General features: G+C 33.4%; 1 protein-coding gene across 1 annotated transcript; it reads right to left on the bottom strand.

Moving 5' to 3' along the window:
* Nucleotides 1-1097: 1097 nt before the first annotated feature.
* Nucleotides 1098-17979, bottom strand: LOC110669133 (preprotein translocase subunit SCY1, chloroplastic). The gene is made up of 8 exons (XM_021830633.2): nucleotides 17682-17979; nucleotides 16232-16386; nucleotides 15753-16138; nucleotides 14811-15110; nucleotides 14634-14720; nucleotides 12260-12383; nucleotides 10540-10703; nucleotides 1098-1558 (listed from the first exon to the last, which is right to left on the bottom strand). Exons 1-8 carry the CDS (start codon nucleotides 17864-17866, stop codon nucleotides 1328-1330), a joined length of 1632 nt encoding a protein of 543 aa, XP_021686325.2. The 5' UTR covers nucleotides 17867-17979; the 3' UTR covers nucleotides 1098-1327.
* Between the last annotated feature and the right edge of the window lie 5009 nt (nucleotides 17980-22988).

Raw genomic sequence — 22988 nt, 5'->3', positions numbered from 1 at the left:
TTCATTTTGATAATTTATGATTTCAATTTCGATTCGAAAATAATTTAATCTATTTGGCACCCTTTAAAGTCTTCACCTATTTTATTTTTTAAAAAATTAGTTTGAATCCAGCTAAAACTAGCAATTGGAGAGAGGCCTTTAATGGACCCCTTGTAATCTGATTCTGGAACAATTTGGTTCGCCAAACCATTGACCTGTACTGGTCCCGAAATAGTTCAGGAACTAAACAAGCACCTGACAAACCTAGGTTAAGGTACTGTACATTAAGAGATAATTATTACATGCGATCACTCAATTTTATGAATTTTTATAAAAATTGTTGAACTTTAATTTCTTTTAACTATTTTACAAATAAAATTACTTAACTAATAATTTGTATTAGAGAAAAAAAAAAAAAATGAGAGATATTTCACGGCTAGGAGATAGTTAAATACGTTTTATGTATTTTATTTTCTTTTTATTTTTTAAGAAATTAATAAAATAAGATAATTTTATTTATAAAGTAGTGAGACTTTTATGAATTGAAATCAAATTGAAATTTAGTGAGTTTTATGAAAAAATTAAAATTTAGTGATTTTTATGAAAATACTCATAAAATTAATTTACAACGTGTAATATTTACGCAAATAATAAGGGTGTAATATTTATGCAAATAATAAGCACATAATAGGAGGTCGTTCACCTTTCTCTAACTCTACTACATTTAGAAACGAAATTCATGAATTGTCTTGCCTACTCCATATACTAGACAGGACAATTATCTATCTTGTTCTGTTTCATGCTATTCTACCTGGTTCTGCCTTGTATCATTCCATCTCTCACCAAACCCAAACAGTGAACTATTACCAACCAAATCACTTCTGCTACTGTTTTCAGAGTGAACTTTAATTTCAGCTGAAAAACAGAGAGGTGCTAAACTATAAAGTTCCTTCAACCAACCCTAGTATAATCATAGCTATTATCAGTACCACTTGCAAGGTATCCTGTTTCATTGAATCCCTTACAAGAAGTGGCGCAGGTGGCACTAAGCATTAAGTGCTGCAAAAAATACATAAATAAATAAATAAAAACACTACAAGTGCAAAAGGCTAAGGACATGATGCTGCAAGGACTGAAATTAGTATAACTGTGAATCTGCTGCAGCAGTATGTACAAGTTACAGCCTAAATCAAGCTGCAAGGCACAAGACTATAATACACAAACCAAAAACTTAAATACAACTGGGCAAAATACATATCATGATGCCATTTCAGTTACAAAATGTCAAGTTGTGAAGCATTACTGTACGGTTTGAAGAATTTCTCCTCTCAGGACTTGGCGTAGCTTTTTAGGGACCATGTCTGTCATCATCATAAAATTCTATGTTCTTGTACTTTTGGGAGATTATTTCTGCTTGAACTTTTCTAGCAGTATCTGTTGCACAACCTACAAGAATGAGGATGGAAGTGCCTGCAAATCCTCGAAATGCAGTCAAGTTTGTACTTTGTTCAATAACAGCTGGACCAGCAGCCAGAATAGCCAAAAACCCAGAACCCAGGACTGATATCCTGCTGAGAACCTATATTGCAAACCACAGGAAGTACATTATTGTGCATAGAAGATTCTTAAAAGTCAAACAACGCAATAAAATACATATGACTCTGAAATGCTACCAAAAACTTATGGTAGCTTCTCCAAAGGATTAGATGGTTATGAAAGCTAAAGCTATCAATCATAGGAAAGAAACACAATGATGCAAGATCAAAATACTAGGTTTATTTAGAACAGTGACAGGTAAACACTAGGTGAGATAGCTATTCCAGTTGTAATTTAGTCCCAAATAAAACAAAATGCAGGGCAGATAATTAAGGAAATTAAAGTGGTCATTATGTTTCACATTCCAAACAACTGCTATGTTTCATGTAGCAGTAATAAAATGTAACCAGAACACGGTATGACAAGATCTTATGTAAATATCAATGATGGAAAAGCCCATAATAATAATAATAATAATAATAATAATAATAATAATAATAATTCAATTTTCCCTCAAATTTATATCTTTTATTCAACTATATCTATTTAAGTTGCCTAAACTGATATTCAACAATGATGACATCCTCCTCCACCTAAACACTTTGTATATATTTCATTCTTAATGTAGTTCACTCTCTTCTACTCCCAATACCCACCCCCTTATTCTCATTCATTTTCCGCTTTCTGTTTTGTCACATTTGAAGGCCCCTATACCATAATCAAATGAGCAATTAAGCATTTCACCATTACTTTATTTAATTGGGTATAAAACAATTTTTTGTTTTACCAATTAAGCCTTTTTGAGAATAAAATAATATATAGACTGTTTAATAGACAAATGTATTATTTTATTTTTTAAAACATTATACATTTTAATCATCTATGGCTTCTGCCTTTGGTCCATCTTGGATCAATCAAGGGCGTTCCAAGCTACAGTTCCACCAGCTTAATGCCATTGGCGATATGTCCAGGTTGAGATCCTTCTCATTCTATAAACCACCGAAGCTCATTCACCATGCCATCACCAACTGCCTCTTGTCAGTTGCTACCATGACGAGCTCACACTATGGGAATCTGGGAATTCCTCCATCAAGAGCTCACGCCTTGGAAATTTCAAAAAGGTGTCTCTGGTCCTCAAATGAATGGCAAGATTGAATTTGAGAGAGAGGGAAATTTTGGTTGTATTTTTTAATTTTTTACAAACTAATTCGAGCATTGATGTTCTATTGTCTAAAAGAACGAAGCAATAAATGAAGATGTAACTCATATGATCAAGACATGATAGATGAAATGGAGGAGTGTGACCATAAGATCCTTAACAAAGTGAAAGGTGAGTTCTATAGAACTGTGATCAAGCCAGCCATTGTTATCAAAGGTGCAAGGAGCACCAAGGCACTAAGAGTCTTTGAACCTAAGTGCAATGCACGCGCTTAAGTGAGGCGAGGCACAAAAATAAGAAAAGTTCATCAAAAATAAATTCAAATATAAGATAATTATTTAAGTTTATCTGCTTTTATTGTTATAGAATTTTTACTGGCATAATAAAATGTCATCACTTATCATATACATTTAATGACTTGTCTTTATTAGACAATATGATATTGATAGTGACAAAGTACTTATTTCATGTTAGTTTCTTCTATTATAAATTTCACAAATTATAATTAGCAGAACTGAATGTTGTCCAATTTCAATTGGTACTCAACTCAATTATAACAAGAAGAAATTGTTAGGGTTAAGGAACCCTAACAGAGAATTATAAGAGAAGTAGAGAAAATTAGAGAAGAGAGAGAGAGAAGAGAGAGAGAGAAGAGAGGGATAGTTGAGAGAGAATTGAGAATTATTATTTCTGTGGTAATTCTTGAATAGCTCTACAGATTAGCTTGTTGAGAATTTATATCTCAACTCAATAACTACTTTCTCTAAAGTCAAACATAGCAGATTACCAGTTCATTCTGTAATCAGTTATACACTTTGCTCCTTTCCTCCAATATTCCCTTCCTATTACTATTATACTTTCTTCTATAGTATGTAACAATACTTCTTCTTCAGCACTTTCTTGTCCCCAAGAAAGTGGCTGTTCGAAATTGGGCGTTGATAAAACTTCTATCCTCCTGTGGCATCCTCTTCGAGCAATTGAAACCACTTGATAAGTCCTTGTTCCACCTTCCGATCTCCCCGAAACCACTGCAGTCCGTAATACCTTCTCAGAAAAACTACAAACTGATCTTCTTGCAGAATAGGCAATTCAGAAATTGGAGTGATCCCCTCACCAATCCTTCGTTTCAACATTGAGACATGAAAAACGGGATGAATTGTAGAAGAAGATGGCAATTGTAACTTGTAAGCCACCTTGCCCATTCTAGCAATTACTTGAAATGGCCCATAAAACTTAGCAGATAATTTCAAATTCTGCCTTAGTGCCACTGAGGTTTGCCTATAAGGTTGCAATCTCGATATACCCAATCTCCAACAGAAAATTCCCTTTCGATCCGCTTGTCGCCTTGCTGCTTCATCCTATTCTGAGCCTGTTGTAAATTGGCCTGGAGAAGAGAACTAAGCTGTTGCCTGTCATGGATGAAGGTATCTACAGCTCCTACCTTCACACCATCAAAAGGAAACATAGGCAAGAATTGAGGGGCATACCCATATAGAGCCTCAAAAGGTGACATTCTGATGGCACTATGGAATGAAGAATTATACCACCACTGCTAGGGATAACCGGTCCACCCATGTTGCATGTTTCAAGTGAACCATACATCTTAAATAGGCTTCAATACACTGATTCACCCTTTCAGTTTGACCATCTGATTGAGGGTGATAAGCTGAACTCATAGCCAATTTAACCCCCAAACACTTGAATAATTCCTGCCAGAATAGACTTGTGAAGACTTTATCTCGGTCTGAAGTAATTACCTGAGGAACCCCATGAAGTTTAAAGACAGTATCCAGAAAAACATGAGCTACTGATGCTGCTGTATAAGGATGGGACAGAGAGATAAAGTGTGCCACCTTTGTCAATCTACAAACTACTACCAGAATAGTATCTTTACCTCTTGACTTTGGGAGACCCTCAATAAAATCCATAGAAATTTCTTGCCAAGCTTGGGAAGGAATAGGAAGAGGCTGTAACTTCCCTGGATAAGGGCATGTTTCACCCTTACATTTTGCACATACATCACAAGACTTTACCCATTCCATCACTTCTTTCAACATACCAGGCCAAAAGAAATACCTCTTCAATCTCAAATAAGTGACATTAATCCCTGAATGGCCTCCCACAGCAGAATTGTGATAAGTTTGCAATAAGGTATGCTTCAAAGTTGTAGAATTCCCTACATACAGCCTATGGTTGTAATATAGGACACCATTCTTCAACTGATAACCTGCAACAGCATTATGGTCCAAAGAGAGCTTCTGAATTAACTCTCTAACTTTATCATCCCCTTCATAACTTCCCACCAATTGTTGCATCCAAGCAGGAACTACCACAGATTGAATAACACAAGAATGAAAGTCTGCAGGCCTCCTTGACAATGCATCTGCCACTTTATTTTCAATTCCCTTCCTATACAGTATCTTATAGTTCAACCCCAACAATTTAGAAATACCCTTCTGCTGCAAATTAGTATGTAACCTCTGCTCAAGTAAGTATTTTATACTTTCATGATCAGTTTTAATAAAGAACTGACCCTGTTCTAGGTAATGTCTCCATTTACTTACTGCAAAAGTGATAGCTAGCAATTCCTTCTCATACACAGATAAAGCCTTACTCTTAGGCCCAAAAGCCTTAGAAATGAAGGCAATAGGATGCCCTTGCTGTTGCAACACTGCTCCCATTCCCCAATTACTAGCATCTGTCTCAATGACAAATGGCTTAGAAAAATCTGGCAGAGCTAAAGCGAGTCAGACATTAATTCCCTAAGCTTCTCAAAAGCCTTTTGAGCAATAACATTCCAGTGAAATGAATCCTTCTTTAATAGATCAGTTAGAGGCTGACAAATAACCCCATAATTTTTGATAAATTTCCTATAATAGCCTGAAAGTCCCAAAAAACTCCTGAGATCCTTCACTGAAATAGGAACAGGCCAGTTTACCATAGCAGCAATCTTTTTTGGATCAGTAGCAACCCCCTGTCTTGAGATGATATGCCCAAGATATTCAATTTCAGTTTGCCCAAAGAAACATTTAGATTGTTTAGCAAAAAGATGTTGGGCCTGCAGCACCTCAAACACTTGTCCCAAATGCTCCAAATGACTCTCCATATCCCTACTATAAACCAAGATATCATCAAAAAATACCAGTACAAATTTCCTTAAGAAAGGTTGGAAAATGTGATTCATTAAGGCTTGAAATGTATAGGGCATTAGTGAGCCCAAAAGGCATCACTTTAAATTCAAAATGCCCATGGTGTGTCCTAAAAGCAGTCTTAGGAATATCATCCACCTTCATCCTTATTTGATGGTAACCAGCCCTCAAATCTATCTTAGAAAAGATCACAGCCCCATGCAATTCATCTAACAAATCATCAATAATAGGGATTGGAAACTTATCCTTAACTGTCAAGTCATTAAGTCTCTTATAGTCAACACAAAATCTCCATGTCCCATCTTTCTTCTTCACTAAAAGAACAGGAGAAGAATAGGGGCTAGTGCTAGGTTGAATGATGGAAGAGGAGAGCATATCTTTTATCAATGTTTCAATCTCTGTCTTCTGGTAATGGGGGTATCTGTAAGGCCTAATATTAACAGGCTGAGCATCATGCTTTAGAGGAATAGCATGATTGTGACTTCTAAAAGGTGGTAACCCTTGAGGCTCTTCAAAAATGCTGCTATATTTCTGGAGTAATTGTTGCAGTCTCTCATCACACCCAAAATTGGATGTAGCTGATAGCAAGGAGTGGTCAGAATGCATAACACAAAACAAAGGAGTCTGAAAATCCTTACCATCTTTCCTCAATATATTGGCAGAATACCAAAGCCCAGACTGCAGCTTATCCTCTCCAATTCCATGCAAAACTACTGATCTTCCTTCCACAGTAATAGTAATTGTTGATGCCTCAAAGTCAAATAGTACTGGATTATGCTTCTTTAACCAATCCACTCCTAATATCATATCAAAACCCCCTAATTCCAGAATCTTCAAATCAAAATTAAACTCATTATTGTCCATTTTCCATTTAAATTGCTGACATTGTAAATCACACCCTAACTTCCTCCCATCTGCCACTGTAATAGCAGTGTGTGGTGTTGAAACCAACTCCAATTTCAATTCTTTAGCTATTCTTTTGTCAAGGAAACTGGTGGTACTACCACTGTCAATTAATATCACCAATTGCCTGTTTTTATGAAGCCCCAACATCCTTATTGTATCAATGCCATGACTACCTTCCAGTGCATGAACTGACAGAGTGTTGTCTTCCATATTTTCCCTTTCCTCTATCTCCATTCCTGCTTCAAACCACTCCTCTTCACCTCCATCCTCATTCTTCTCCACGGAACAAATTGCATTTAATGTTTTCTGCTTACATTGATGCCCTGGAAAATACTTGTCCCCACATCTGTAACATGGTTTAGGCTGATTCTTAACAGGATTTGAAAAAGAATTTGTTGGTTTATATACTGAAGATAAAGTAGAAACAGGCAGTGGATTGGGTGAGTTGGTACTGGACTGAGTTTTAATTGTTGTAGGGTTGGATTTGTCAAAATTTGGTGGTCTTGGAGGGTTTTGATAGGTCTGATATGGCTTGGCATACTGGTTTGGGTAATTAGTCTGATATGGAGTTAAAGGGGCAGTAGATTGGCTTCTAAAAGGTTTGGAAAAATTGCTTGTATTCTTAGGCTTTTTACTGACTTCCAACACTTGTTCTTGAAGCCTAGCTACTTCTATAGCCTGAGATAAGGAAACAGGCTTCATCATTCTAACAACCAACCTAATTTCATCCTTTAAACCCCCCATAAAAGCAGACAGAAAATAAGATTCACCTAATTCAGGCATTAATCTCTCAATTCTTATTCTTAATTCCTCAAATTCATCTTGATATTCTTCTAAAGATCCCTCCTGCCTCGCTTCATAAAACCCTCTACTAAATCCTCTAGCCCTTCATCCCCAAATCTGCAAATTCCTTTCTCAAATTCTTCCCAAGAATGTACTCCACCCCTATTCCAATTATGAAACCATGCATCAGCCCTATCCACCAAAAACAGGCTCGCTATTGGTACTTTTTGATCAATAGGAACCTTATAGATCTCAAAATATTTTTCACACCTTCTCAACCAAGCCCTAGGTTCTTTCCCATCAAAAGTAACCAACTCTATCTTGGGCAAAATCTGTGGCATACCTTCCATAAAAGAAAATTTTCCAAGGTTATTAGGGTTACCTATATTCTGTAAATTCTGGATCCTTGTAGGGTTAGGTAATAAACCCATCCCATTTCCCAAAACTGATTGAAATCCAACATTTTCAAATCTACTTCCACCTTCTGCAGAATTACTAACTTCCTTACTCCTTCCAGCACTCATGTAGGCTCGCAATTCCTCCAAGATAACATTCTGACCCTCAGTTTTCTTCATCATATCTTCTTTAAATTCCTTGGATCTCATAGCTTCTTGAAGCCACTTCTTGCAGATTCCAGAAACTTCTTGCAAATTTCTCACTTGTTCTTCCATTCAAGACAATCTTCACCATTTCTGGACTCACTACAACTGATCTAGTCATATTTCCGACTTCCAGGGATCAATTACCCACTGATTCTTGGATCTGATAGCTCTGATACCAAATGTTAGGGAGTAGAGAAAATTAGAGAAGAGAGAGAGAGAAGAGAGAGAGAGAAGAGAGGGATAGTTGAGAGAGAATTGATAATTATTATTTCTGTGGTAATTCTTGAATAGCTCTACAGATTAGCTTGTTGAGAATTTATATCTCAACTCAATAACTACTTTCTCTAAAGTCAAACATAGCAGTTACCAATTCTGTTACAGAATCAGTTATACACTTTTGCTCCTTTCCCTCCAATATTCCCCTTCCTATTACTATTATACTTTCTTCTACAGTATGTAACAGAAATTTTCTGCCAAAAGTAACAACTCAAAATCCTTAAGATTGCGTATGGACTTACGGATTTGAATTTGAAATTCAGATTCTAAATATAAGATTTGAAATTTTTATTTGAAAATATCTTGTTTGGTTAACGAAAAGAATTTCAAATTTTAAAGTTGAAAATAGAGCTAAGTATCAAAAAAAAAAAAAAATTTATTGGCTTGAATTTCAATTTCAAATAACATAGTTAATATAGTTATTTCAAGTTCTTACTTTTTTTAGTCTTATATTTATCTTGGATTCTATTGAAATCCGAATTTTTTTTTTAAAACTCCCAAATAAGGTATTTGATCTAAATCAAAATTCATGGATTCAAATTCATGTATCCAAATACAACATAAATGTCTTAACCACACAAAATAATAATAGTTAGGTGCTTAATTTTCAAAACTAAAAAAAAGAAAAAAAATGTTATTTTCAAAACTAAAAAAAAAAAAAAGTATGCAAAAAGAGTAGCATAGAAGTTGGTAACCAAAAAAAGAAAGGTAGCATGTCGACAACAAAAAAGGGTAGCCTGCCAGCATGAATTCAAGAGAGGAAAAAAAAAAAAAAAAAAAAAAAAAACCCAAGTGGATGGGGGAAATAGAAGATTCAGAAGAAGGAAGGAAAAAAAATTCTGAATTTGAGGATTGAGAAGTTGAGAAGTAAGGTCCAAGTTAGATCTTCTTCTACTTTTTCTCTTCGTGGCCTCTGTCTACGATATGAGTAAGACCAAAAAACGAAAAAAAAGAAGGTGCTCCTGGGCGTTTATGGCTGGGCTCTCTAGGGAACACCAAATGCCTTAGTGCACTTGGGCTTGCCTAGGTGTGCCTAAGTGAGCTTGCTTGCCTAGGAGGTTTAGAGGTGTTGTCGTCTTTGCCTGTCTCGCCTTGCAGCTAAGGTGCACCTTTGGGGTATCTAAAGTATGACATATCCACAAGATAGTGAGGCAGAGATCTAAATGTTAAGATGGATGTCTAGTAGGATAAGACTAGAAATGATTACCACTGCCAGATAATGCATATAGCACAAATTGGGAATAAAATGAGAGTGTTGATTAAGGGAGAGACCTAAAATGACATAGAGATAAGTAATATTAAAAGATTTACAATCTTTAAATATTGATGCATAAGTAGTTTAAAATAGAGCTAAATGGCGAAAAAGGATACAATAGAGCAGACCCCAGCTAATCTAGGATTAAGACTTAGTTGTTATTGTTGTTTTATAATTAGTTAAAATATTTTAAATTATTTACTAAAATGGTAAAATATTTAAAAAGAACAAATATTTTTATCTAGTTAGAAACACATATATTAGTTTATTCTCAAGAGGGCTTAATAGGTAAAAAAATTAAAATCTTATTTAATTGAACAAACCATACCATGAAGGCTTAATTGTACTTTTGACTATAGTGCAAGGGCACATGCATTTAGCCTAAGTTTTCCACTGGTTTTTCTTTTCTTCTTCTTTTTTTATTTTTTATTTTTTTATTTTTTTCTTTTCCATTGCCCAGTGGTAGGTGAATATAGAACTCTTGCCGCTTTTGACAACAATCATCTTCATCCACACATGATAAAATTTTTAATTGTCTATCCAAAAAGGATAAGGGGAAGAAATTATAAATCAGGGAAAAGAAGAGGACAATTCAATACAATAATTGCAAAAAAATTAAAAAAAAAAATCATATCTCTAGCTAAGTACTTTTCTTAATTTTATGCATCAAAATTTTAACTAGTCCCAATTCAATTATGCATATGCAAATTCCCCTTAATATTCCAAACCAGCAAGCCTTTAATCCATCACAAAGGTAAGTCCATCCAAAACTGTTCTCTATCCTAAAGTTAATTATTTGATGCACCATTAGAACCCTCTGTATCATGTAGAGCGGTCCAGGCTTTGTGATCAAAAAAGAAATAAGCATATCTCATCAGAAATAGAGGAAATTACCATTTTCAGAAATGCAGCTGTACTTTTACCCGGTCGGACTAATGGAATTGACGCACCTTGGCGCTTCAACTGTTCACTCACATCATCAGGATCCAATTGTAGGAAGGTGTAGTAGTAGTTGAAAAAGGCTATTAATAGGATATTGGTTGGTAGATAGAAGGAACCTACAAAGATTTTTATCTGGTTAAGTTAGGACTTAACGATAACTGAAAAAATTGAATTATAAATGCCAATGCATTGCTGGCATAGTCATTTCTTTCAATTCATCATGATTAGTTTTGCAGTTAAATCTCTGAATTATGCCATTACAACTCCAACAATAAATCAGAGGTTGGAAAACTGCCAAACATCCAACCCCACCCCAAAGCTCCACTAAGTGAGTATCTCAATCAGTATACAAGGTAGGAAAGGGTGAAAATGAATTGACCAAGCTTAATATTCTATTTTCTAGGCTTGGCTCAACTAAATTGTGGCACTGATTGAGTTTGGCTTGAGCTCAAGATATTCTTGAGTTATTCTAGTCAAGCTAGGCTTGCAACACACGCATAATACTTTTGAGCTCGGTTCACATGGGTCTGTTAGCTTGATATTCAATTTCAGATCCACAATTACAGTAATGAAATTGAATGTGAACCGGAAGACTTCCCATTCAAGAGTATCATTTTAGACTAAGTGGCATCCTATTTTAGACTAAATAGCAGCCTTTCCTTCAAAAGTCAAATGCAATATATATATATATATATATATATATATATATATATATATATATATATATATATATATATATATATATAGACTTCCCATTCAAGAGTATCATTTTAGACTAAGTGGCATCCTATTTTAGACTAAGTAGCAGCCTTTCCTTCAAAAGTCAAATGCAATATACAGCCTTTCCTTCAAAAGTCAAATGCAATATATATATATATATATATATATATATATATATAGACTTCCCATTCAAGAGTATCATTTTAGACTAAGTGGCATCCTAGTTTAGACTAAGTAGCAGCCTTTCCTTCAAAAGGCAAATGCAATATATATATATATATATATATATATGGAGTTTTGAGGGAAAGGCTGCTACTTAGTCTAAAATAGGGTGCCACTTAGTCTAAAATGATACTCTTGAATGGGAAGTCTATATATATATATATATGAGAATAACTTAAATCACTGATATGGATAGGGGCCAACTTTAATTGCACATTAGCTGAAGGGTAAAGGAAAAATCTAAAAAAAAAAAAATGTCATTGATAGACTGTCAAAGACTGCAGCCCATGCTTAGCTTTATTCTTAATGAGCCATAAAAATGGATCAAGTTCAATTTGACAAAATCATGAAAAATCTTGAGCAAGCAGAAAAATGAGTCGAGGCCAACCAAACTCAAGTTGCTCAACTCCCTTTGCAGGCCTAGGTAAAAAGACAGGCTTACTTAGCTCCAGTTGTGATCATTGAATAAGCATTGAGTATTTGAGTCAACTTGATGCTAAGTAGTTACAAAAATTTTATAAATTTATGCATCATGAGAAGTCCTATAGATGAGATAAAGAGATATCTAATTTCTAAAACTTGATGAGAAATTAAATATTTTTTTTTAAAAAAAAAAGAATAGTTCTGTTTATGGTCACTCAAACAATCATATTAATACAGACAAGAAACAGTTTGCTTCAAAACTAACACAATTTCATATTTCAACAAATACCACCAGCTAAAACCTCACCTCCTGGGTTCAAAGCCACTGCAGCTTTCTTCAATGCAGATATTCCAGTAAATCTTGCTAGAGTGCCAGGAAGAGCCAATGATGAAGTAGAAAATATGATTGGCATAACTCCTGAACTATTTACCTGGTTAATTAAAACATCATAAAAATTCAAACAATGAATATTACACATCAAAATCAATAAAAAAACATAGAACTGCAAGAAGTATTCTCACTGTAAGTGAAAGGAAGATAGCTACATGTACAAGTTACTATTTAGCATAAATAATATTATTTACATATTACATTGCACTACAGCCATCTTTATTTTCCTCCTTTGGTTCCTTTACTAGTTGGATTTCACACACCAGTCTATAAGTTGGGAATAGGTACAGGTCCCTTGGCTTATGAAGGGTAAACTAGCAAGTGGTTTTCCACTGCCAGACAAATTATAAAATAATCAACTTAAGCTGCTGAATGTATTCTTGCGGTTACAAACTAACATATCTCCATCAAACTGACAGGATACCTCTAATAAGATGGAAACTGAAATACAATTGGATAAAAAATATGTCTATGAATTGAATGAACAAAGATGTTCAACAAAACGATCTTCTTATCTTCCTTTTTTTTATTTTTTTTTTCTTTTTATACTTCTGAATTAGAATAAAAGATGAATGCCTTAAGAAGGACTAGAGTTAACACCATTTCCTTAAGGGAAAAACCCAAAGAGAATTTCGGTCAAACTTAAGCACTCATAAGATAATCATGTTACAATTACTAGTGGAGAACTTTATTAATAAATGTGGAACACAAAGTAAATCATGCATTAGAGGTTAGACATAATACCATTTAATAAAAAAGGAGAGAAGCATGCGATGGTGAAAAAGGTTTCTCCTTTAAACAATGAGAAGAAATAACTAGCAGTTTTGAAGCAGGTCAAAAAAATATATTGCAACCACCATAATATAAGGCAGTATCCAATTCCTACACAAGCTCTTCCAAAGTTGAATTTCTCTCTTTTGTTACAATGTTCATTTTCATTTTGCCATTCTAGGCACCAGATTAAGAAGCGTTTATTTTTCTTGATTAATGTCTAAAGGGTATTAGATAAACTTTAAGAAATGCCTTTCCCCTGCTGCCCAATTGATAACATTATCATGCCCTCCTCCTGCTCTTCCTCCTCCTTTTTCCCCCTGCTGCCCAATTGATAACATTATCACACCCTCCTCATCCTCCTCCTCCTACTTTTTTTCCCCTGCTGCCTGATACGGAAATCATATCCACCAGTTTAGGAATGTAATTGACTTTGTACAATTGCCTTATTCTTTCCTTGTTTTACTCCTTAATCAGTGCTGTATATTTTCCCAAACAGTTGTAGACATTCTGTATTATATATATTCAGACAGATCAATGAGAATATCAAAGGCCAATATTTTCCAACACTGCCCATTTGATAACATTATCATGATCATCGAATGCTTAAATTTAAGGGTGCCAAATTAATTTGGACATTTCTATCAATTGCACATTTTATCCTTCCTTCACTTACTACAGGTCTCTAAAAAGACATGCACACGCTGCCTTCATGGTCCATTATTAATTCTTAAATCTCCAATCATCAATGATTCCAAGAACAACCATCAAATATAAAATGTGAATTTAGCAATAATTGTCAATCTTTCTACACAAGTAATACAAGCAGGGGCATAACAATTAAATCTGTTCTTTCAAAGATAATGTCTCCAGATAAAAGGATAATTGAATTAAAATAAAAAAGAGTTAGATTCCTTCTGCAACTCTTTCCTCAAAAAGAGGAAAAAAAAAAAACTGCATGGCAGTTTCCCTTCACCTTCACCAGGTAAGTTTAACTGTTCAAACATAATTTTTTTGAGGCATTTAACCTTCGAGCAGTTTCATTTGTATTTCAATAGTAATTATCCCAATGTGGCAAAGTTGTGCGAAAGCAACACTTATGATCTACTATGTTCTATAAATTGGCATTCAGAGGATGAACTATTGTACAGTATTCTATTATCAAGTTGATAACAGTCCATAAGCAATATGTGTTTCCTTATCATTAGAGAAAACAATGAAAGACCATGATGACTGACAAAACCAAGCAGTGGATATATATATATATATATATATTAAATCAACATGGGCAATGGCGTACATTCTAACGTTGAAATTAGAAAATAAAATAAGTGAATTTTTTATAAATTAATTTTTCAATTATCTCCTCAGTAGACAGTCAATATTCAAAGGTGAGAGAAAACTAAATTTCAGTGCAGTCATCAACAAGAATCATGAACAATTATTATGCAATGACATTATGATTTTAAAGTCTAAAAGTTCAAGGAAAACAATACCAGCTGGAACCTGGAATACAAACCTTAAATGGTAGGTAAGCAGATTTTTGAAGTCCACTTCTGCTGGTGTATCTTGATGCATAGTTGAGCGGAATCTTTCTCTCTGCTTCCTGAAACCCTTTGTTGTGATGTTTGTTAATGTTTATTTTCTTCTACAAAGTCAATTTTTTTCTTTTTCCACAAAAATAATCAACGGTTACCTGAACATACACAATGCCAAGGACTAAAAGGAAGAATGAGATGATGATTGTAACAAGCCCAACATAGTTACCATCCTGAAATGCCTGTGCAACTGTCCTACCAAAAGATGCCGGCAAATAGGAAATAATACTTGTGAATATCAAAAGAGATGTGCCATTGCCAAGTTTTAGATCAGAGATTCGTTCCCCAATGTAGGTTGTAAATACAGAACCAAGTGTCAATAGAGTAACAGATGTCAGAACCCACTGTGTACTGAAGTCATTGACATAGGAACGAAGGTAAAGAACTTGGCCAATCGCCTGTAATGAGGAAAAAAAAAAGTCCAAGAGGATGCTACAGGAAAGCTAACTGACATTTTATAAAGCACATTACCAAGTACTGTAAGATGAAACATTGATTTCTATAAAGTACATTACCAAGTAATGTAAGATGAAACATTGATCTGGATTTCGAAAAATTTCAGACAGATTATATAATAATTGCAACTTTCTCCATAGACTGACACATGATGCTAACCATACAACAAATAAATCTAAGATCTAACCATTTGCCTAATTTTAAACAGTCCAAATCAGTTTGTAAAAAAACATTTTCTTTCAGGTAAACCGTTTTACCTCTTTGGATGATGAAGAGAAAACTTTCCAGTAATGGATGCTTACACTCAGAAGTTTCTGCATGTGATGGTTGTCTTAACTTTTTTCCTTTTATGACACACCATCACTCATCTTCTCAATCAATCTAAGTCTCTTTTGTTAGGAAAAGACCTAAATCACTAGCTTATCCTCCCACTGAATTTTAATTTACTCTAAACATGTAATCATTAATACAAAAAGTCTAGCACCAAACAACCAAAACCAAGGGAATTCAATAGTTTGTCCAGGTTCAAGGCCTCCTGGTTCAAGTTAGTTAACCGTTATTCAGTTGAATATTGAGTTCCATACCTGTACTATAGCAAACCCAACTGAAGCATATCGAGTATACTGGAGAACTTTCTTTCTTCCAGCTTCACCTTCTCTTTTCTGAAGATCTTGTAACTTGGGGTAAACTTGAGCAAGAAGCTGAAACACAATCTGTGCATTGATGAAGGGAACAATACCGAGGGAGCATATTCCAAGTCTACCAATGCCTCCCCCAGAAAATGAATCTAAAGTGCTCAATAAGCTATTCTGATCTAAATTTCCAGCAAAAGCATCTCTGTTTACCCCACCAAGGGGTATATATATTCCAAGACGGGACAGAGCCAGGAATCCCAGAAGCTGGAGAAACTTTCCTGGCAATGGGCCTTTGAAGAAGTCCCCAAAATCAATGGAACTGTCTTCAATTGCAGCTGCAAGTGTAAAACAATTCTGCTTAATTTCTAAGAACTAATAATATAATTTGCAACTTGAATACTTTCAAGACATCAAATTGGAAAACAGACCTGCAACTCCTCGAGCAGAAGGCTTATCTTTTTTCGTACTTGAGGCACTCTCAAATATTGGTGATAACAAGGCTAGTATGCTTTCCCACGCAGAATCTAGTCCACAATATACATCTGAATTAATACCCAAGGGATCAAAGACTGAGCTCTCACAGCTGTGAAGGAATTCCAGTCATCAAGAGAGAGAAATATTACAACAAATGCAGAATAACCAGATTTCTAGTAAATGTTCAGGAGTGGAGAAAAAAAAAAAGGATTTATTTTGTTCATGATTATATGAATTACAAAAGTACTAATTCAAATATGATTGAAGCTTACTAAAGTGAAGATTTCAACACCCTTAAAAACACAGTTTTTGAAATCAAATCTAGTTCAGGAATTTTAATCCAATTTTGAAGAAAACTAGTAGATACTATTTCATGTTACCTTCTAGTTCAGACATGCAATGAATAGGTTTTTATATTGAGATATTGAATAGACTTTCCAAACCACTTGACCACGCTGCTTAGTGTCATAATATGTAAAACGGATAGAAATGTAGTTTCCTCATTATGTAACATGAATGAAACATCTATCTAGAAGCGCCAAGATATTGGAATACTCATAGCAAGGGGGTTTGGTGGGTGGTGGTGGGGTGGGGGTGTTGTGGGGGGTGGCGTTTGGGGAGGAGGCAGGAGGATGTATGCAAAATTAAAAGATTGCTGAAGAAAAAAAATTATCAGGAATCATACTTCAAGTAAGCCTTCTTTCACATTAATTCAGATCAAGTGTAACAAACAATTGATCTTTTCCTTGCAGGGGTTACATTAGATATTGTGTAAGATACTAAGATACCATACTAGTTAAATCCAGCTAAATTTTCATAAACTGAGAAGGCTTTTGTCATTAAGGTTCTTATACCTCATTCTGCAAAATACTTATTTTATTTTTTGCCCCCTCAAGTCCAAGCGTCATAATTCTCTTTCAAATCTACCTTCTTTGTGATTTAATTGGACGCTATACCAAAACAAGAAATCAATCACCAAATAATTTTCATCATAAAACCTTGGCAGCTCAACTTCTGTTTTTCATAAATATGTAATAGCGCATTTAAGTTGAACTGCCACACTGATTTCAGAAACACTTCTAGCTACCACGTTTTGAACTTGTAATCCTGCTAAACATTTCCAAAAAGTTAGCACTTGTGAATTATACAATTCTAGTAATCACGATTCCATAGCTCGAAGGTAGGCTTGACTTTTTCTCCCATTCCAATTCTTTGCAATTCCACCCAGACTTCCTAATCGTATTATTATTCATTAATGGTATTCATTGCCCTTGTAGCACAAACAGATTACCCATTTAGGAGAAAGTTACAAGCAATCCAATTTGATAAATGAATGAAAGTGAAAGATGGGAATATAAAACAAAGACCGAAAAGGGTATCCCAAAAAGAAAGGAAAAGAAGTACCTTTTGGAGTTGAAGGCAGTGTTCCAGGGCTTGGTGGCGCTGGGTTTGCTTTGGACAGAGAAGGTGGCACTGCAGACAGAGGCTTTGAGTCTGAGAGAGGGTTTGGAGAAATTGAGACTAGAAAGAGAAGAGAAGTTGAAACAAATGGGGGAGAAAGGACATGCTTCTCTCACTGTTATCAACATTTTGGTTGTGCTCTTCTTCGACTTCTCTCCAGGTTTACTCTATCACTCTGCTAATCTAAATTTTAGTGGTGGTTCTGCAGGAGCAGAACTTGCTTACGGATTACCATTCTATAATTTATATTTTCCTTTTTCCTTATTTGAAAAAAAAAAAAAAAAAATATATATATATATATATATATATATATATATATATATATAAACTGATAAAAATATTTTTTTATGTATTTAATTTAATTATTATAAAATATTAATTAATTAATATAAAATTAAATTGAATAAAATGTTGAAATACTAAAAATTTTTCTACTAAAATTTTATGAAATATAATTAAATTATTAATTAAAAACAAAAAAAATATATTAAAGACTAATAAAAGCCAAACTACGAGGTCTTCCAAAAAAAATTGTAATAAAAATTTTCACTTAACAACAAAGCTCTGTTTATACTTAATAGTAATAGATAGATTATAGTGAATAAATTTATTATGATAAAAGTTCACGTGTTATTTAATTATATTAAAATTTAAAAATATTGATTAAATATAATTTTTTTATTTATATTAATATATTAATTCAATAATTAAAATTAAAATAAATGTATAATATTTTTAATTGTGTTTAGAGTAGTTTTTTTTGTTGAAACATAGTTTTGAGTGTTCGTTACCTATAAACTCCATCTCACAATAGACAGTTTTGCAAAATCCAGTAAATTGTTATGGATTCTTTTTTTAAGTATTAGTTTAAGAGATCTTTCATCTTCTACCTCTCTTTCAAGTTTAAATGAAGGAGAGTTTGATATTTAAGAATATAATATTATTTAAATAGAAAATCAATTACATAATCAATCTATCTCTAACCAAAATATTAACTACATTTATAAATTTTTTTTTATTATTACAAATTATTTTATTAAACGAATAGACAACTTATTTCTTTAAATCAAGCTTATTAATCATTAACTTTATTTTCTCCCATTACTATTGAAAATTATAAGAAAAATATAAGTTTTTACATATAAGTATGGTTCAGGTATTAAACGTTTATTTCCTATTAATTTAGATATTCCTATTTTCTTATGTTTACATGATACTAAATATTTAAATTTTGTAAATTCTTTACTTGCTTTGAGTGAATTTAATAATCTTGTTAATGGTCCTGTATATTGCAATTGTTATCCTACTTTTTTTTTTTGTTTCATTATTTGATCAAAATATTCTTGAACTTTAACATTAACTATTAAATTAAATAATAAAGATTTTACTGATAATTCTAGATTTATAGCTATTCTATAGAGTTCATTAAAAGATTATGACAACAACTCTAGATCCTAGGTCTATAGTTTAATAAGAAATGAAACTGTATTTTTACGAGCTAATCCTTTACATAGTAAAGTACAAGTTCCTACAATATTAAAATAGCATAAGCTTTCTCATACAAGTAGGAATTTGAGAATTACAAAATATAGTTAAACCAAAACTAGTTCATACAAGGTCTTCAACATCTAGAATATCTCACTGTAATAAAACATATCTCTAATTATTAATTTTAATTATTTATAGTGGTAAATTTATCTAAATTAACATCTAGTATACATAACATACCAATACTTGTTCTACAACCATTTCTAGGCATCCTAAGAATATTCTTATCCCCAGAAAAGAAATGGCAAGCGAAGAGCAAAAAAAAACTGTAAAAAATGGAAGAGATGTTGGGAAAACTTCTTGGGGCACTTGGAAAGCAACAAATGAAGGGAGACAAGAGAGCTAAAAGACCATTAGAGATACAAGGAGAATCCAATGATAAGCAATCCTGTGTTAGAGAGGATCATCATAGGAAAAGGGAAGTAAATGAGAAAGGTGAGTGAGGCATGCCAAACCTTGAACGAGAAAATGGAAAGGTTTGAGAATGACCTTAGGAAACAATTTATGCATGAAGAATGATTGACATGGAAGATTTGAGACTCTAAACATGGATATAATTGCCAAGCAAGTTCAAAATTATCAATTTTCTCTCATTATCATTGGAGGAAGCTATTGTCTCATGGTATGGTTTAAAAGTAGAAATTAGAAAGGAGTGGGATAGTTTGGTTAGGGCATTCATTAGGCAATATTCAGATAATACTACATTGGTTGTAAATAAGAGAGACCTAGAGACTACTAAATAGAGACCTAATGAGCTATTTGTTGAATTTTTGATGAGAAGGAGGAATAAAGTTTCCCTTATGACTCAACGACCAGTGGAGAAAGAACAAATTAGGATGATCATAGAAAATCTATTGCCCACTTATCATGAGAACATGTATTATCTTTCAATTTTCAAGTTTTTAGATTTGTATCATTTTGGAGTAGAGTTGGAAGATAAGATGAATGAGATGGCCAATAAGCCAGGTTTCTCCAATGGGTGCAAGAATTATGGAGAAAATGCTTACTATAATAAGGTTTATCATAATAAAAGAATTGGTGTTCAAGCTTTAAGAAAATGTTCTAAGTTAGGTGAACCTATGGGTTTAGTTTTTGCAAGATTGAGGATGAATGATTGCTTTAACCTCTAACTTATACTCTAATGCCAAAGCCACTGCCAAAGAATTTCAAGGCAAATTTATATTATGATTGCCCTAGTCATGACACAAATAAGTGTCAATGTCTTCTGCCATAAGATTCAGAATTTGATTGAAGATGAAACGATGCCTGATCCAAAATTTAAGATAATCTCAAAAGCCATATCATTAAAATAAAATTTGCATATATTTGAATAACACCATTTGGTGTATTTACCAAGTTTTTCAATTTTGATATAATGTGTTTTGCATTTAAGATTTTATTGAGCATTAATATGAGTGAGTTTATAATAATTAATTGGGACACTCTTAAAAATCATAAAGAAACAAAATTAGCTATTGGTCTAACTCTAAAAGAAAATTGAGTATTCATAATTTCATAACAATGTATCTCAATATGAGAAATGAGAATTTAAATTCAAATTATCAAAAAGAGAGAGGCATTAAAGCTTGGCGGTGCGGGGTGTGATATTTAAAACTTTCTTTGAAGGTAGACAACAAATCCAAGAACATGGATGGGATACGTTGAGAGATGCCCACATAGGCCTAAACAAGGTTTAAGTAAATAAAGTTTTCAAAAAAAATAGAAAAAGAAAAATATGTGCAATAAAGTAGGAATCTACTCTAATGTTTTGAGTTACAAGTAGCTAGAGGTATTAATGTACCCTATGTTTACTCTTATGTGAACAAAAAATAGCTTGAGATAAGAGTATGAAAATCACTTTGAGCTTTTGGCTCACTGAGTAACTAAGTGTCTTAATCACTAATGTTGACATTAACATAAAATGCTGCCTGTTAGCTTAAAAAAGACCTACTAAAAAAAGGGGGCTTGATAGGTTGAAAAGCCATAAAGGATAGCCAAGGCAAAAGTTAGAGAAAAAAAGAAAAAAGAAAAAAATGAAAAGAAAGAGAAGAAAAAAGAGAAAAGAAAAATAGAAAATGAAAAGGGAAAGAGAGAGTTGGTTTGAAAACTCAAAAGGGCTAGCCAATGGGTTATGAATGCTTTATTTCCTTTTAGACATTATATTAATAGTCTAACTTTGTACTGAAAAAGAGTAAGAGTGTGCCCAAATTAATTATGAATATATGAAATATTAATGTAAGATGATGCATTAGAAACTTTGCATGTGACTAAAAAAGGGAAAAAGAAAGTGAATATGCCAAAATAGATGTTGAAGAAAAAGGAAAAGGAAAAAGAATAAAAAAAAAAGAAAAAAAGGAGGAAAAAAAAAGAAAAAAGAGAAGCTCGCTAAATCAAAAACCCAAAAGGATAGTTTAGGTAAAAGTTGGAGGAAAAAAAAAAGAATAAGATTGGGAAACAATGTTTCGAATCTAGATATTTGGTTGGGAGGCAATGAAATCAGTCATATTGCATGGAATTGAGTCATTGGGGATAATGATATCAGGCACAATGTATGGAGTTGGGTCATGAGGGTAATGGAATTGAGTGACTATTAAGTTGGGAGCAATAATAGTTGAGAAACTAAAGACGATAATGAGAAAATGGGAGCCATGTGGAGCATTAAAAAATAGACGTGTACTGGCATCTCAAAAAGGATAAGTTGAATTGCCAAATCAAGATACGGATTATTCGAAGGAATAGTATATATGCATTAGATAAGCCATGACATATCATGTATCATGTTAGGAATAGAATTGTATTTTCATCCCTTGTAACATCCTCCCTATACGTGTTCTCAGACGTTCTCTTGCTCCAAGAGTCAAATAATGATCCAGCAAGTCGGGATATGTCCGAATTACTCTTCGGTGAGAGTGAACAGACATATAATGATGAAATAAATAAAAAGAAAATATAAGAAAACTCAAAGAAAAATGAAAGAGAGAAAATGAAACTAAGTTAAACGAGCCGACACCATGATGGGTGACCTTGACTGGAAGGCCGTTGCACCCCAGATCATGGAACCCTCGAATGTAATTCTGGGATGAAAGTAAAGGTCTATTGAAATATAATTGACACTAGAATTATTAAAGAAAAAATAATAAATTAGTACAAAGAAAAACGAAAAATCGAGAAACAGAAAAAAATCGGTGTTACCGAAAAATCGAGAATATAACACGAAGTGGGGCATTTTGGTCAATTGACACCTAGAGTTGACTTTTGACCTAAATGTCCATGAAAAATAAGTAGTATTAAATTTTGAAAATGTCATGAAAATAAGAAGTTTTATACATAATGTAATTAAAAGAAATTATGGGGACATAATTGAAATAACTATAAGTTTAATTATACTAATATTAACCTAAAGTGAGTGGCATATATTATATTCATAAATCTTAATTAGTGGAGCATTATGGATGTGTAAAAGCACTAAGTGGACAGATTTTATGAGGAAAACCATTCATTTTCTTCAATTCCACTTCCATGGCCGAATATGGGTCTCCATTTTTCCTCCATGAGAACTCATCATGCAAGCTTCAATCCTCCCCCATTTTCAACTTAAAACTCAAGGTTCCCTTCATCAAACTTTGTCTCCACACCATGGGAAAGCTTTGGGCAGCAAGAAAAAGAAGAAATTTCAAGGTTTAGCAAGCTCTAAATAAAGGT

This window comes from Hevea brasiliensis, chromosome 13 (genome assembly GCF_030052815.1).
Source record: "Hevea brasiliensis isolate MT/VB/25A 57/8 chromosome 13, ASM3005281v1, whole genome shotgun sequence".
Taxonomy (NCBI): Eukaryota; Viridiplantae; Streptophyta; class Magnoliopsida; order Malpighiales; family Euphorbiaceae; genus Hevea; species Hevea brasiliensis.
Note: the sequence above shows the minus strand (reverse complement) of the source record. Positions and strands in the feature narration are given on the sequence as shown.